The 16,316-nt window shown below is 46.3% G+C and overlaps 1 protein-coding gene and 1 long non-coding RNA gene across 2 annotated transcripts; one reads left to right on the forward strand and one right to left on the reverse strand.

Annotated features, from left to right (window-relative positions):
- Positions 1–6,174: 6,174 nt before the first annotated feature.
- On the reverse strand, positions 6,175–7,202 carry LOC109735892 (uncharacterized). Its single transcript, XR_002226274.3, has 2 exons — positions 6,733–7,202; positions 6,175–6,642 (listed from the first exon to the last, which is right to left on the reverse strand). It is a non-coding gene; the product is annotated as an uncharacterized lncRNA (long non-coding RNA).
- A 1,590-nt stretch (positions 7,203–8,792) lies between these two features.
- LOC109735889 (protein PAF1 homolog) lies at positions 8,793–14,979 on the forward strand. The gene is made up of 12 exons (XM_020295091.4): positions 8,793–9,811; positions 10,500–10,568; positions 11,480–11,587; positions 11,672–11,852; positions 11,945–12,024; positions 12,134–12,253; positions 12,619–12,724; positions 13,178–13,264; positions 13,379–13,447; positions 13,544–13,615; positions 13,705–13,857; positions 14,422–14,979. The coding sequence occupies exons 1-12, from the start codon at positions 9,081–9,083 to the stop codon at positions 14,527–14,529; spliced, it is 1,884 nt and encodes a 627-aa protein (XP_020150680.1). The 5' UTR covers positions 8,793–9,080; the 3' UTR covers positions 14,530–14,979.
- The last annotated feature ends 1,337 nt before the right edge of the window (positions 14,980–16,316 follow it).

Genomic DNA, 16,316 nt, shown 5'->3' on the forward strand with positions numbered 1-16,316 from the left:
TGCATCACTTGGAAGATCAATTGTCATGCTTAGGTCTTAGTTTATAGTTTGTTTTTGACATGGTTTTTGTATATAGTTACATACCTTATGTACAGGCATTAGCCCTTCAAGTACAAGCCCGCCAAAAAAAGGTTGTTGAACTTGTATTTCTACATTGGTTTTGTCTCAAACTTAACTAGTTATTTTGTGGCTTATAGAGTACTATTATGTATAATGTCAGACAACTTTCATGTTCCAAGTTCAGCTGGGGACATCATGACACACTCTCTTAACTAAAATGGAACCCCAATACAAATCAAGGTTGAATGTAAGTGCAGAACCATCATGTAGTAACAAGTCAGAATTGGTTACCCCTGCTCTAGCTTGGAGATAGAGGGATGGAGGATCAATATCCTTTTGGTTGATAACCACGAAATTATTGCCACTTCCTGAGTAAAACCTGAATGCTTCAGAAACATGGGAGCACAATACTTGCCAAGAGAGAGAGAGAGAGAGCATGGGTGCACGCTAAGCAAAATACCATATTTCTCAATTCAGTGATCTTCTTGACACATTCATCAACTTGTTATCTCTCTGTAGAAACCATCTTTTCTCTTCGTTCAATGTTTGAGCAGAAGATCCTGCATTTATTTCACTGAGAAACTTAAGTATCTGTTAAATGGTTCACTTCAGTTATGCGACTAAAATAGGAAATCTTAGTAGGTTTGAAATTAGCTTGTGCTGCTGCGTGGGCAGGGACAAGTTTGAGTAAGGATGTGATCCATCGATGTTGTAGCTTGTAAGATGCCGCCGGCAAGGAAATACAAGGATGGGTGGAGTTAGCAGTGAATATTACTGTATCTTTTAGTGATACTAATACAGAATTGCAGATGCACGAGAGACAGAATAAGACCTGCTGTAGTCGATGAGGATGGGTGCATCGTGCTTGTGTGGTCCCTAGCTGTGCGTAAGAACAACAGCGACATCTGCATCTGCAGCCGAGCAGAGGAACGGCCGCGGCGACGCCTTCGCGAACGCGAGGAGGATGGGCGGTGATGCCGTGTGTGTCCACAACGCGCGGGGAAAGTGGCGAGGGAGGAGGGGTTGGCGGAGGTTCCTCAAAGAACCGACGGCGAGGGGACGGCGGCCGTGGTGGGAATCCTGGCTGCCTGTTGTGTCTCGAATTTTTGTTGGCCTTTGGTGTGTCTCGCTTAGGATAAAGGAAGAAGAGGGGAACGACTCGTGCGCGAGAGGTTAGCGTCAAAAGAGACGGAGGTGGGTACGGAGTGGTTAGTGCTAAGTGGGGATGGTGGGATGTTTAGCCAAACAACACATTCTGTTATTTCGTTGCTGGACATACGTTGCTAAAAGGGGGTTTTTGTTGTAGTGATTAAATGTCACAGACTTACTGAAACAATAAGAGCGGCGCAGCAGAAGCGTGGTAGATCCATAAGCACAGTTCCCAGGATCTAAACCTGGCTCTGGTAATTATTTTATTTGCCTTTTTTTATTTTTGTTGGCCCATTGTATTTTTGCGTACAGTAGGCTTCCATTTTCTGTTGGATCCATTTCTGTTTTCCATAGTTGTCAGGCCCATTTCTTCGATCTCCTACTTACCTTACCAATTTCTAACAGGGCTTCGGATTTTTTGCTACGCCCATCAGTTTTCTGTTCTTGTCTAATTTTCTCACCCTCTATGTGATACGCCTCAGACTATAGCAGCGTACTTACAACAATCTCAGGCAAAGCTAGCATTCAGTTCAAGGGGTTACCTGTTATGTATCAAACAGTGATGATGTGAGGCATACTACGGAGATGGAACCTCTCCAGTGTGTGTGAACTAGCCATGAGGTAGAAGTTGACTATGTCCTTTATAGGTTTCGGCCTTGGTTTTAGTGTCCAACTCGAAAGAGTTGAAAGAGCTGAACCACAAGCTCGACTGGCAGAGAAGGGCATGGACCTGCTCAAGAAGCAGATGGAGAAATCTCAAGGTAAATATCGAGAAGTTTCAGCATCCTGAAATTGTATTGTAAATATGACATGGCTGCTGTGAGCTCTAATTCATATGACAATGTACGTGCAGCTTCTTCCCCTGAGCTCGAAAAGCTCCGGTCCGAGCTGTCAAACAGCTCGGTAGGAAGCCGACCAGTAGAAGACTGCAGCGAAGCGAGCAAGCGAGGCGCTGGCCAAAGAAAAGGAGGCTGGCGAGAAGCACGTGTCCCAGGTGGCGGAGGTCGAGGAAGACCTCAAGGGGCTTTACGCTCAGCGTGATACCCTTCAGGAAGAGAAGAGCAAGCTGGCCTCCGAGCTCGCAACGGCGAGCACGGCCTGTAAGGAGGCCACGACCCAGGCCCCGGTGGATCGCGATGTGCTTTAATAGGTGAAGCAGATCACCGCCAGTAAGTCATACCTGCTTCGCTGCGTTTTTGGCGAGAGCAGATTTGCAATCTTCCTTTGACTTCTGTTTATTTGTTGTGTACGCAGCCCGGCTAGGATGGGTCGCCAAAGGCCGAGCCGGTTTGATCAGGGTAAGGACGATGCCAAAACCTCGAAGCACCATGCTAGCAGCGAGCACCGTAAAGATCAGGCTGTGGAGTATGTCCGTTTATCGCCGCCCTTGCCGATGCCTGGCAGCACGGGGCAACGGACTGCACGCCCCCGCCGCCGTCACGGTTCCGAAACCTCCGAGGGCACCGTCATCCCCATTGACTCCGATGCTCCTCTAGATGTGCCGCATGTGATCGTGAGTGACGGGGCGCAGCGACTCCTGAGCGAGGCGGTCGAGGCGATGGATGGATCTGCTCTAGTGGCGAAGCCCACGTCCCCGGTGAGGGCTGCTCACGTGGCGCCGCTTGCACCGCCGTCGGCGCGGGACGAGGTGACGAAGTCCATGCCTCCGACAACAGGTGGTCCGGCGGCGAAGCCCTTGTCTCTGGCATCATCGACCGGCGCTACGGAGGTAGGCAACAAGCGGTCATCTGATGAAGCGGATGCCGGGGTGATCTCCAAGAAGCCGCGATCGCCTCCTCTTACAGGTAGGTGTTGCTCTTGCCACATGCATGTCCTTTGGAAGACCCGCCTTTTTTTACCTCTTACATATATTTCTCGTGTATTTTTCTTTTTCTTTTTTTTTAGGTGTCGCGAGTGACGCACCAAACCTGGACGACTTTTGCTCTCCCGAAGCTAAGGAACTCCGGGCTTTGGTGTCAAAGCACCAGAAGATCATTGGAGAGGAGGGCGTCATGTTTGAGAGCTTTAAAGCTCCTCCGGCTGAGAAGATTCCTACGCCCAGCCTCATCCTCCCGGCAGCTAGCCAGAAATATATAAACGTGGAACTTGCTGATATTCAGGAGTCACTCAGGAAGTGGCCTCTTGACAAGGAAGAAGCCATAAAGATGATCACCTCAGCAATAGGCCCATGGAAGAGCCACTATGGAAGCCATAGAGATGATCACCTCAGCAATAGGCCCATGGAAGAGCCACTATGGGAGCAAGACCCCGCCCGATCTCGAGGTCCTAATTGGACGCCTCCAGGCGGTGGTCGCTCGGCTTCAAGGGCATGGTGACGCCGCTCCTGCAGACGCCCCCGCACCTGAGCGAGTGATCTCCTTGATAGGTAAACTTGATGCAGCTCTTGTGGAAATCGCTTCTGGCCGTCGCCGTCTTGAGGAGGATGGGCCACGTCTGGAGGAACGCCTCGCCGACCTGACGTCCATCCACCGCCGGCAGGTGGAGCAAGCTGAAGCTCATCGAACGATGGCCGAGGGTAACACGGCCCTTGCCGAGAAGCATGCGAAGCTGGCGGCGCAAGCTGAGAAGCGTGCGACAGTCTTGACCCAGATGACGACATCCTACACCCAGAACCTTAAAGCTCACGAGCACGCGGTTCGGATCTCTTCCGAGAAGACTGATTTGTATGCGCGCGAGACGCCGTGCAGAGGCGGGCGCATTCTTGGCGGCCGGCGGCACTCCCCCGGAGATCGCGATCGTCATGTCCTACCGTCCTCTTGGCTGAGGGGCCGGTCCGTGCCATCATCTTCTGCAGTTCTGCTCCCGTGATGAAGGGCTGCACATTAGTCTTAAACAAATTTCAGCTTAGTGAAATAAAGTTTGTTTTAGGTCGTGCCGAAGAACCGATTGTTTAGTTCCAGTGGATTTGATTAAGTTTGTATTACCGATTAATCTAGCAATAAAAAGATGATGGCTCTCGTGATTTCACTTTTTTTATTTTAATGTTTATTCCGCGCGGCTTTATTTCACGCTAAAGAGGGAGCTATGTTGCATCAGCCTCCAAAGTCCAGCGCTCGCCTGAGCAGACTTGCTCGTGCGTTGTCGTCCTTTCCGGCTCGCTACGCGTTCGGACCTCTCCTGCTCATCAGGCACCCGGCTAGCTTGACCGCGGCCATTACGAACTCCGGGGCCGGCGACCAGCGTATGGGTACGCGTATTTTGCCTGTTCGCCATGTTTTACCTGTGTAACAGAAAAAACAAACCGGTGTACAGGTAGATGCACGTGTGGAGGGTTAGATGCATGGCCCATGCACGCACGTATCCATGGACTTTTGCACAGAGTAAGTCATGCGTCCGTTCGTGCCGGTTGTGAACCATCACAGTTTCTGCCCCCGGCGGTGAGCGCCGGCCACAATGACTTCAGCGGACACCGCAGCCCTTCGGGCTCACCTTGCTCCTCCGTAAACTCTGTGCTAACTCCACCGCGTCATCACCTTCGTTCGCTCAGCTCCACCATTGCTTGCACGCGTAACTTGAACGACCTCTAGACTGTACCTGTGTGGAAACAAAAGGAAACAAAAAATAAAATAAAATAAAATTAGGATGCCGCGTAACTGTGATAACGACGGTGGCCTCCTGAGCTTTGCTGCTCATCGTAGTGCTCGCCGCCACCACAGCACAGCGTCGCCGCCGAGGTAGGAGGCTTCTCGTTGCGAGAACGACGTGTTGCGGATGCCATCTACACCATCGGCAGAAACGACTGTGTGATCTCCGTGTAGCGACGCAGTTGCAGGTATGTTCTTCTACACGCGCATTCTTTAGGGAGCTCGTTGCGACCGCCCGACGGACGATGCCAGCCACCGAGCCAGCCCTACTTCGTCTTCATTTGGCGGCGGAATGACATGCCTTGTCCTGAAAACAAAATAGAATTTACCGAACTTGTCGTGACCGCCTAACTGCTGCGGTGCCAGACGACTAGATCGGAGGGTTTCACGTATTCATGCTGGCCGCACTGGCGCATTGCACTGCTCCCATTATCTTCATATGATGATGTAGGTGAGGCGTCGGTAGACCATCGACAACTCTGTTTCACCATGAATAGTGTATCGCCAGGTGGTATGCCGGGACGCCATCAGCCTTATGGATGATCGAGGGATGATATTGCCCCCAAGCTTCATTGTTTTTGGAGACAGGGTACCGGAGTGACATCGGCACCTCGTGAGCTCAGGTGCTTCTTTCCTACACCCATTGTTCATGTTGGTGCAGATGATTGGTTGCCGGGATGCCGTCAGCATAGCAGGTTGACGTCGGGATATCATCGACGTCCACAGGCGTACGGGGTCGCCCCCGATGCCTGTGTTGTTGGTTGGTGTAGAGACTCGACGTCGTGTTGGAGTCAGCAACGCCGAGAAGTACCTATTCATTGCCTGCAAAAGATGTTGGGGAAGCGCAACAACTAGAAATACCCAACAAAACAAAGCGAACCAAGAGGAAGAAAACAAAAAGGAAGGTTTGGTTGGGTTTTAAAATGTTGGCTTTCCCGTTATACACCAGCCATAGATGTGACATCCGAGAAGGCTACCAAAGGACTTGTCATCGGGAATCGTCGAAGTACCATGACGATTACGAATAACCAGATGAAGCAGCTGCAGCTGGCGGAGCTGTTCCGTGCGTCCCAGCCGGCGATGCAAGACCTCTGCATCAACCTCTGGCCTGCCGAGCGGATGCCAACCAGCTTCTTCGGCGTGGTGAGCAGGCTTCGAGAGGCCAGCCCTCATTGTCTACTTGACATGCATGACACTAGCTACTATGATACTCCTATTACAACCAGCCTAAGTGTCCCGACTCTGTACTAAGATTAAGACACTTATTTTGGGACGGAGCAAGTACTACTATAAGATAAGATATAAGACAAGATTTGAATACATGATACATTGTGTCCACTATATTATTCCAGGCCTCATATTTATAGTACATCTGTATTTATTATGTCACATATAAGATATAACATCACACATATGTTGTAAAAACCTCTAAATATAGCAAGGCATGGAGTCATGGATTGTCTTCTTGCTGAGCGTCACATGCACCTTTATTGCGTAAGGAAATACTAACATAATGCCCAAAACGGCAAACATATTACACACATATATAGCGTCAATGCGAGATAACAGTTGACGGCGAGCTTATTTCTTCAGCTCCTCAGCGCCAAGGCAGGTAGCGTCGGCTCATCCAATGGGTCTTTTCACTCGACAGATAACAGACGCCGTCCGCGCCCCTGCTGATCTGCGGCCGCGGCTCGGTCTTGCGCGGTTGCCACCACCGGCGTTGGCGGCTGAGGAGCGGCGGGGCCGCACCAAGGGCACCCCGCGTGGACCGGCCGGCCGCCCTGCGGCGCCGGAGGCCCGCCGTAAGAACCGTAGTACACACCACCTGCATCGCCCGAAAACCAAACGTACGTACTTAGTTTACATGTAGAAAACACGATCGAGAGAGCAATTATACCGCTGGTGTTATTGTTACTTCGGATGCCCGCGGAGCATGGCATGGGGCAGCAGATGAGCAAGGCAGCCAGGACGACGACTAGGAGCGCCGGAGAGGAAGACCAAGAGTTGGAGGAGCGGCGCGCCATGGTCGTCTCGTCTCTTCTCTCCGGTCGATGATAATCCTTGGATTAGTAGAGCAACGTACAGCTGTGTGAAGCAAGGGTTCAAAAGCAGCGCATATGGTATATGCAAGAACGGTAATGGCGCTTGTTTTATAAGTACTTACTGGAGGTGCTGCCCATTAGTCTCTCTCTCTCTCTCTCTCTCTCTCTCTCTCTCTCTCTCTCTCTCTCTCTCTCTCATATGATGAGAAGCAAAGGTCCGACGGTCAAAGTCAATCGGTCTTCAAAAGAAACTGGTCGGCACACACTACACTACACTAAACGAGTCAAGTCCCGTGGCTCAGGTCCGTTTCGAATCTCAGGGCGACGAGCATGGTCAAGGATGCCAGCGCCTTCCTACACCAAGACCGCTCTCTAAGCGATATATATAGTTTACCAATAATTCTTGACCAAGGCATCGTACGTTGGTCCAACTAGACACCAAATCTTACACCATGTTCCGGACTGGGATAGATTAGACAAGTCAAGATCATGTGTAGTAATAGTAGATAGCTGTTGTAGGCGTTTGATTCCTGGGTAACACTCTATACGAAAAATTTGTAATTAATAAAAAGTAAAAAAACTGATTTCTTTTTTGAAATAAACTTGACCTTATACTTAGTGTAAAAAAAATTCAAAACTAGAAAAACCTCCGCTGACGTCAGGGCAGTTTTTTTTTATTCGGCCAAAATAGTGTGAATAGTGACTTGTAATAGCAATCAATTTTGTTTTTTCAGCCTGAATTCAACAATGGTTTTCTATTCGTGAAAATTTATATACTAGTGCAGAAAAGTCAGGTTTATTCAAATATTTTAATATTTTTAATTATTTTTCCCATATCAGGATATACGCCCAACAACCAAACGATATTTCCCCGTTGTAGGCCCAGTTCCCTACGGACCGCAAGGACGGCGGAGCCCCTAAAAAGGACACCAGCGTGGAAAAATAAAATAAAATTGTTGACGTGGCCTGATGGAACGACCGTCAAGGATCTCGTTGAGATGGAGCAACTCTCCAAGCATGATTTTGCCCCCGCTGTGTATATAAAGCAATCACAGAACAAAGTACACGACCAAGCGATACAAGGTGATTGGTAACCCTCATACAATACCAATCTCAGTATAGCCAAATCACGCAGGATGCACATGAGTATGCTATGGAAATAGAGTGCAACAACAACTGAGTATAACCTCACACAACGCTTTACAACACCTGCACTCCATGACAACCACCCAAGAGGGAGAACGACACTATGCGTCGCCTCTGCCGAGTCCATAACGGACAAAAATGTTTTCACCCGGAATATTTGTAAGGATGGAATTAATCAAGACCATATTTGTGAGCATAAAACTGATCAAGACCAGCCATCCTCCAACAGAGAGAAACTTGTATTTCCAGCTACTCAATCATTTCTCTAAGCGCCCCTTTACATGTTTTCACTCTGCATTAGTCAGACCTTGATAATGAATCATAATTTCAAAATATTTAATCAAAAATTGACCTTGCGCACAACCAAACAGGTCAGCGTAATCGACTGTTACCTCACCAGCTTCTTCAAAGCAACACAAATTCACTTTTATGAAAGCTAATTTTAAGATCTGACATTTGCTCAAACGCTGAAAGTAAGAGTTATAGCTGTTGAGCCTTGTTCAGGTCATGTTCCATAAAAAATAATTGTATCATTGGCATATTGTAGAATAGGGAGACCACCGACCCATCATCCACAAAGTGTGACATTACTCTGCAATCTGATCGTTCTACTTGAAGCGGTCAATCAGAATAGCCAACATGTTTCAGTTCTTTTTGACAGGTTTTTTTTAGTGCGGCGTGGAGCTGGCGATTTGAAAAGGAAGGCGAGCACTGATCGGGATTCGATTTTCACCCGTGCGAACCACTGCAAGTGCAGCTAATTGGGCTTTCCTTCGAATTTAGACGCGGCCCAGTCCGGCCCGTTTTCTCTCCGGAGCACAACCCTTCGTCCTTGGACGCCACAAGTGCCGAGACAGCGCCGCCGCCGGGCGTCAAACCGCGTGCTCTCCCCGTCGCCGCGCCGCATCCAGCTCCGCCGGGTCAAGGATCAAAAGGGGTGCCCGCTCTGCCGCCGGCGACCCAGCGCGGCCGCCCCTGATTTCCCCAGTGCTAGACCCGCCACCCGCTGCGACAGTGGGGCTGGTGTGCTGCTGGGGTTAGGGTTTGAGGAAACCCTAGCCGCCTCCGGCGCGCGATGGCCTACCGGCCGTACCCGCCGCCTCAGGGGCCCTTCCCGCCGCAGGCCCCGCCTATCAACCCGTACGGGCAGCCGCAGCCGCCGCAGCAGCAAGCGGGGTACGGCCACATGCCGCCGCCGCCGCCGTTCCACGCGCCGCCGCCGCCGCCCCCGCCCGGACCGCCCCCTCCGCACCAGCCTCAGTACTTCGGCCACGCGCCCCCGCAGCAGCAGCAGCAGCAGCGGCCGCCGCCGCCCCAGATGTATTACCAGCCCCCGCGGCCGCCATCGTACGGCGGGAACAGCAATCAAGCGCCCCCTCCACCGCCACCACCAGTGTCTGCTCCCCCTTCCGCGCCGCCACCGCCACCGCCTCCGGCCCAGCCCCAGCCGCCCCCACGGGAGGCCCCCCCGCCGCCGCCAAAGGAGCGGCAGGCCAAGGCGGCGCTGCCGAGGGTGGAGTCGGAGGAGGAGCGGCGAGCGAGGAAGAAGCGCGAGTATGAGAAGCAGAAGCTGGAGGACCGGAAGCAGCAGCAGCTGATGCGCCAGTCGCAGGCCACCATTCTACAAAAGACACAGAAGGTGCGCGCCGCCACGCAGCAGCAGCAGCCACAGCAGCAGAGCCGCCACCTCCAGCCATCAGCTGGGGCTCGGCCGGCGACGACAGCGTCTCGCCCAGCCGCCGCGGCCAACACCGAGAGGTTCGAGAATCGGCTCAAGAAGCCGACAACGTTCCTCTGCAAGCACAAGTGAGTATAGCAAATTTTAGACTTTTGGTCTCTGCAAGTGCTAGTTCGAGGATATTGGAGTCCTCTCAGTGTTTAAAAAAATGTGTGCTTGGGCAAATTATTATGCTTATCTTGCACTTGGGTATTTTGGTTGGCAATCCGAGCAATTGCCAACCAAAATCTACTGCTGAATCAGGACAAGCGACAAACGACCTGTTTGGATTTTGGTGCAACTGCACTGTCATTGGTGAAGTCAGTGGCATTATGATTCATAGCCTGACCTTCCCTTTTTCTAAGCTTTTGGGAATATGTGCTTTGTTATTACACAAACTGTAGCTTACTAATGATTCTTATGTTTTCGACATATATGCTGTTTCTTTTTGTGCTTAGAGAAATGATCACGTCTGCATGATTCTGGAGTAGCATCATAGGAATCACGAGTTATGCTTCAACACTACATATTTCTTGTTGTGAGACTAGAAGGACGAACCCTTTTGTGCAGTAGGCAGGCTTACCGGTAGGCCAAATGGTTCTGAAAGCATCACTCCGTCAATTGGCAGTTTCCTTTTGAAAAGTGTGCCTATATATGTTTCTAAATTGGGAGAAGCTTTGCAAGAGCAACTGATTTGCATGAAATGTTTATCTCCGTCTTTCGGAATTAAACTACTGTATGACCATGTTTCCTTTTTTGCCTTTCTTGTTAATGCAGGTTTAGGAATGAACTGCCAGACCCAAGTGCACAGTTGAAATGGCTGCCTCTTAATAAGGACAAGGACCGGTAGTTTTCTATTCTTATTTTGATCAGATTGCTCTGTTCTGCTGTTACTTATGTTTGGTGCAGTGAAAGCCATTTCAATGTTGCTTATATAGTTTTAGTATACCTATTACATTGCTCTTGTCAAATTTGCGAATTTTTAACTCATTTGTTATTATTTAGGCATTAAATGAATTTCTAGCTCATTATAGTATAATGACCATTCTCTTTATTGAGGCAACCTGTTTGAGCATATGGCATATAGCAGGTCTAAGCTTGTATTTATACTGCTGTCAGTCCCATAGCATGAATTTGCTTTTAGAATCAGTCCCAATTTTAGCCATTTGGTCATATTTCAAGCACAAATCCAAGAGACCCAGCATGTTATGTGCAGCAATGGAAGGGGTATTCTTCGCGTGAACAGTACCTGGCAGCACTTTCTCATGCAAGGAGAGCAACAGGCTGCTCAGGTTTAAGTTTGTTCTAGAGATATCCTTGATTGACATCCTTAGTCAAGATATGGTATCCTAGTATGATCTCCTTCTCTATGTCAGTTGAAGTTGTAGGAAGGAGATCTGTTTGTATATGTGCTGCTGCATGCTTCATGGGGATGAAGAAATAAAATATATCAAGCTCCTTGGCCTATCTGCCCCTTGCCCCTGTGGGACGCCTGCCTCTATGGTGTCGTTGCCCTGCCCGGGTCTAATACAAATATGATCATTTTGTTAGTCATATCATCTTGTGTGAGTGAATGGTCTCTCCACTGTTGTTCTTACAGACAGAGCCTGTGCCATTTCCATGACATTTGCAATACTCTGCTTTCTTATTACACTATTAGTTGGTGTTTCTCTCAGTTGTACTTCGTTCTGCATGTTGCAGTTATCTTGGGGCAGCCATACTTACTTTATGTTTTTCTGTGTATTGCCCTTTCACAGATATACCAAATACAGGATCACGTCATTGGAGAAAAACTATATGCCTAAAATGATTGTCCCTGAGGATCTCGGGATACCTCTTGACCTACTTGATATGAGTGTATACAAGTAAGAATTAAGCCAGCCATATGTTTCTACCATTCTGATGATTCTTTCTAGCATCCCTAACTTGAGTGACAAACATACATTTAGCCCTCCCTCTGTTCATCGCCCCCTGGCTCCAGAAGATCAAGAGCTGCTGCGTGAAGACGAGGTTCTCACCCCTGTTAAACCAGAAGGTATAAGGAAAAAGGAGAGGCCAACCGACAAAGGCATGTCTTGGCTGGTGAAAACACAGTACATTTCTCCACTTACTACTGATGCAGCCAAAATGGTAATGCCAGCTGATTCTTCTATAAATATAGTTACATACATTGTGCTCGATTACTTCATTATATACTAAAAAGGGTAATTTGGCCATTCCAGTCGATCACTGAAAAGCAAGCAAAAGAAAGGCGAGAATCAAGGGAGGGTCGTGATAATGTCCTCGAAAATCTTAATGATAGGCACGACTTTCCTTTTACTTAGTTTATTCTTTGGTTTCTGAAGGTTAGCCTGTTTTGCAATCCTGGTGCAAGCCCAATGACATTATTTTTCTGTGCACGTGTATATCAGACAGAAGCGGATCAAAGCCATTGCAGAATCCTTCAAAGCAGCTAAATCACGCCCTGTCCACCAGACTAAACGAGGGATGGAGCCAGAGTTTGTTCTCCCTTTGGTACCCGATTTTGATAGGTATGACTTTTCAGATGACACTTTATTCTGTGTGTCTGTCATTATAATTTAGAAGACTTAATTCTTCATTCTTGACATCTGATGTGTGTTGAGCATGGTCATTTCATTGAAGTACGATTTGTTGCCAATTCACTTTCCTATCTATGTTAAGAAAAAAATGTTTACTTCCCACTAGCTATAAATTTCAGGTTAGTGTGTTCCAAAATTTATTGTTGTTGGAAAAGTGATGTTCCCTTATATATGCTATAATTTCTTCTGTTTTGCTGTTCAAGGTACCACCTTGGTTTTTGTGTTGCCTTGGAGTCATATAACCTGGTGGATGAATTTAAGTGATCTCAAATTTGCTTTTCTGCTCACCTCTGTAGGTATAATGATCCATTTGTTATGGTGAATTTTGATGGAGATCCTACAGCTGATTCGGAGCAATATACCAAGCTAGAGAGACCTGTACGTGATGAATGCGAATCCCAGGTGTGTTGCATTTCTTTTTCTTCTGTCTTGAGCTTTCTGATTTAGTTACTTCATAGTTATGTTAACACGCTCATATGGATGTATTGTAGAAACAGGTATTTTATATTGATTGCATGTTAATGTCAAATGCATATATTTCGAGACGTTGTGCTAATACGTCATTGATGTTCTGCCTCCATATACCCTCATATCTGTACCAATATAGAAAGAACCAAATGGGCAGATCCAAACCATCTCAGTCATCAAATCATGAGATCTAGCAGTTCAGATCGCTCCAATGTTGAGCACCAAACACGTTTAAGTTGTAGATATGTTTAGACTCAACACCATCTTATAGAATCGGACGCACAATTGAGATCTTTAATTACGCAAGAAATATGCCACTAATTATTAATGTGCATTGCACATACACGATTACTAGTATATCTAAGGTTTTCCGTGTTCTCATGATAGGCTCTGATGAAAAGTTTTCAAGTCAGTGGTTCAGACCCTGCAAAACAAGAGAGATTTTTGGCATACATGGCTCCAGCACCCCATGAGGTATCCATCCTTTTGTCGACTCTAGTACATCTTTATTTGAAATGTCACCTGTTATAGTTATAATTTGTTTTGGCATTATTATCATAATCTGATCACGACTATGGTTTTGTCTAGCTTCTCAAGGACTTGGATGATGAAAATGAAGACTTCCAGTACTCCTGGATTCGGGAATATCACTGGGAAGTATGTGGCATTTTGCTAATGGGTCTGTGATTATGTCTACTTTTCGTTCTGCTGGTGTAAAACTGCCTACATGCCTTTTCTTGTCTCGTGATTCAGGTAAGGGGGGATGACAAGCAAGATCCAACGACTTACCTTGTCTCATTTGATGACGATGAAGCAAAATATTTGGTAACTTGCTCTGTGCATACTTTATTTATTCTGATATATGACAGTGATTCATTGCTCATTTGGTTGACGCTTTATTGTCCATTTTGCAGCCTCTTCCTACCAAGCTAGTATTGCAGAAGAAAAAAGCAAAAGAGGGTAGATCTGGGGATGAAATCGAGCATTTCCCAGTGCCTTCTAGAATTACTGTGAGCAGGACATCACATGGTGATGAGATGGAGCATGGAGAATCATCCAGCATGCATGTATGACTCATTTTTCCTTTGTAACTGCTGGCATGAAAGTTTACTTTCAGTGAACTGTTACTAGTATATACCGCAGCATTTTCGTTCTTCAGTTTTTCGTCTCTATTTAATACTACTCCCTCCGGTCCAAAATATAAGGTGTATTGGTTTTTTTCCAAAAGTCAAAGCATTTCTATGTTTGACCAATTTTACAGAAAAATGTATCAGCATCTACGGTACCAAATAAATAGGATATGAAAATATATTTCATGATGAATTTTTATGATATGAATTTGATATTGTAACTATTGAAGTTTTTCTCAATAAACTTGGTCAAATATAGTTAGGTTTGACTTTAAAAAAAATCAATACACCTTATATTTTTGACTGGAGGAAGTATATTTGTAGGCGGTTCATCCTCTTGCCAAGTCATATATGTAGCTACTGCGTTTCTTGCAATCAGTTGACTCATTCTCGCTCTTGGGATTGTTCACCTGTTTATTATCCCCAACTCTCCCCATGTTAGATCATAAATTGATCTTTATGCATTACCATTACCTTTAACTAAAGGTTTCTCCTCTGCAGGGTAATTTAAAGCGACGAAGATCTTCTGTTGATGATGATCTTGATGAGCATCCGAGGCGTTCTCGTGTAGAAGATGCAGAGCAGTATAGTGAAGACGATTCTGAATGATCAGTAGATATGAAAGGATCGTCATTTTCTTGCACGTTGAATTAACCAGCACGTATGAATCTTTGAAGATCTCATATGCATTTGCTCTGGCGCCTCCATAAGTAGTTATAGGGTGCAGGGTTGATGAAAGAAACTGCTTGAGTGCATTCGGCAATAGTAGATTTTGAAGTGCAGAGCGGGCAAAGCAAGGCTTAGTGTAACTGGACCTTAAGACTGGTCTCAGAATTGAGGGTAGAAGGTCTCATCATCATTGTAAAAAAAAGGCTCTGTAGTCTTTGGGAGTGATTCTCCGTTGCTGTTTTGATGATATAGGCCAATTTATTTATGTCAGGATTGCAGACAGCTGTGTATGGTAATTTTTTTTTTCTGGTGGAAATGATGATCAATGTATTTGTGCTACGAGGAATGTTAAGGTGCGATTAGTGAAGATCAAGAGCAGCATTGCAAGAAGAGTACATTTTGTTTCATTTTTTTTTTGCATGTTGTGCCTGTTGAAAGACTTGTCTTGGGGGGGTATTTTCCCCCTTTTAATAGAAAACATTGTTTTTTTTTCTTTTGCAATAATTCCTTCTCTAAATTGAGAGGAATTGGAAGTGCAAATTTCAGATAATAGGTATGTTGAGATGATGTAGAAACCACATTTACCTGCTTATTGCGACTGTCCTAATTCCTAATTGAAGTGGTATCAGCAGCAGTGTTCTCAACTGTTGCTTGGAATCCTGTCTTTGAGTTGCCATTGGAGATTGGAAAGATACACCGATCATCAGCTTATGTTGCCAGCTGGATTATTCATCATCCAGTACTGTCAAACAGCTTTGGTGTTGCCATGATATTAAGGTGGTAACCAGCCAAAGTGCTGTTCTAATCCCGAGCTTACGTGAGCTCGGGTGAACAGTAAAATCAAAATAAAATAAAAAAGTTCAAAAATTCTGATTTTTTTTTGTCAAACATTGAAAAATGTTTTCATTGCTTGCAATTTTTCATCCTCGGGTGACATTCGTGGAAAATGCAGCAAAAAATAAAGTATGCTCCAAAATGCTTTGAAAAATAACATTTCGGAACATCGATTATTTTTGCCACGTCTTCCGGTGTTCAAATTTAGCAAGAAACAAAAACATTTTGCCACTATTTAATACAAAAAAAATCACTTTTCCTGATTTTTTTTAATTTTACTCTTCTTTCGATGATATCATCTATGCGCCGTGAAGCTGCTGGTGAGTCGATTAGAATTCGCACGAACGGGACGTTTTGGTGCACATCTTACATTGAAGAACAGAGGATGTACATGTTCATGGTGGCTCCAAGAACACATGCATTTAACGGCTGGCTGTGCCGATGACAACACAGTAGTGTGAATTTTTGAATGAATAGCAATTGTACCTACTTGTCACAGCAGCAACAAAAAAGACTATCGGAGTACAACAGAAGCGATGCTTATCGCGTACAAGTAAAGTGGACATCGAAAGGTAAACAAGAAGATCAGAGTGGCGCAGCGGAAGCGTGGTGGGCCCATAACCCACAGGTCCCAGGATCGAAACCTGGCTCTGATAATTGTTGGTTTTTTAATTTTTTTGGCCCATTGCTGTCCAGTTTTGGGCCCACGTACGAATTTTCTCTAACCGGGGTTCATTTTTCTATTGGACCCGTTTCTTCTTTTTGAGTCGTTCGGCCCACTTCTTCTATGCATAAATATATACATCTGCTCTATCACGAGCTGGGCTTTGTGTCTGTAACTAGTCCTGTCTTCTTTTTTATATTTCCTTTTTTTTTTCTTTTCTGAATTACAT

The sequence above is a fragment of the Aegilops tauschii genome, chromosome 3 (assembly GCF_002575655.3).
Source record: "Aegilops tauschii subsp. strangulata cultivar AL8/78 chromosome 3, Aet v6.0, whole genome shotgun sequence".
Classification (NCBI taxonomy): domain Eukaryota; kingdom Viridiplantae; phylum Streptophyta; class Magnoliopsida; order Poales; family Poaceae; genus Aegilops; species Aegilops tauschii.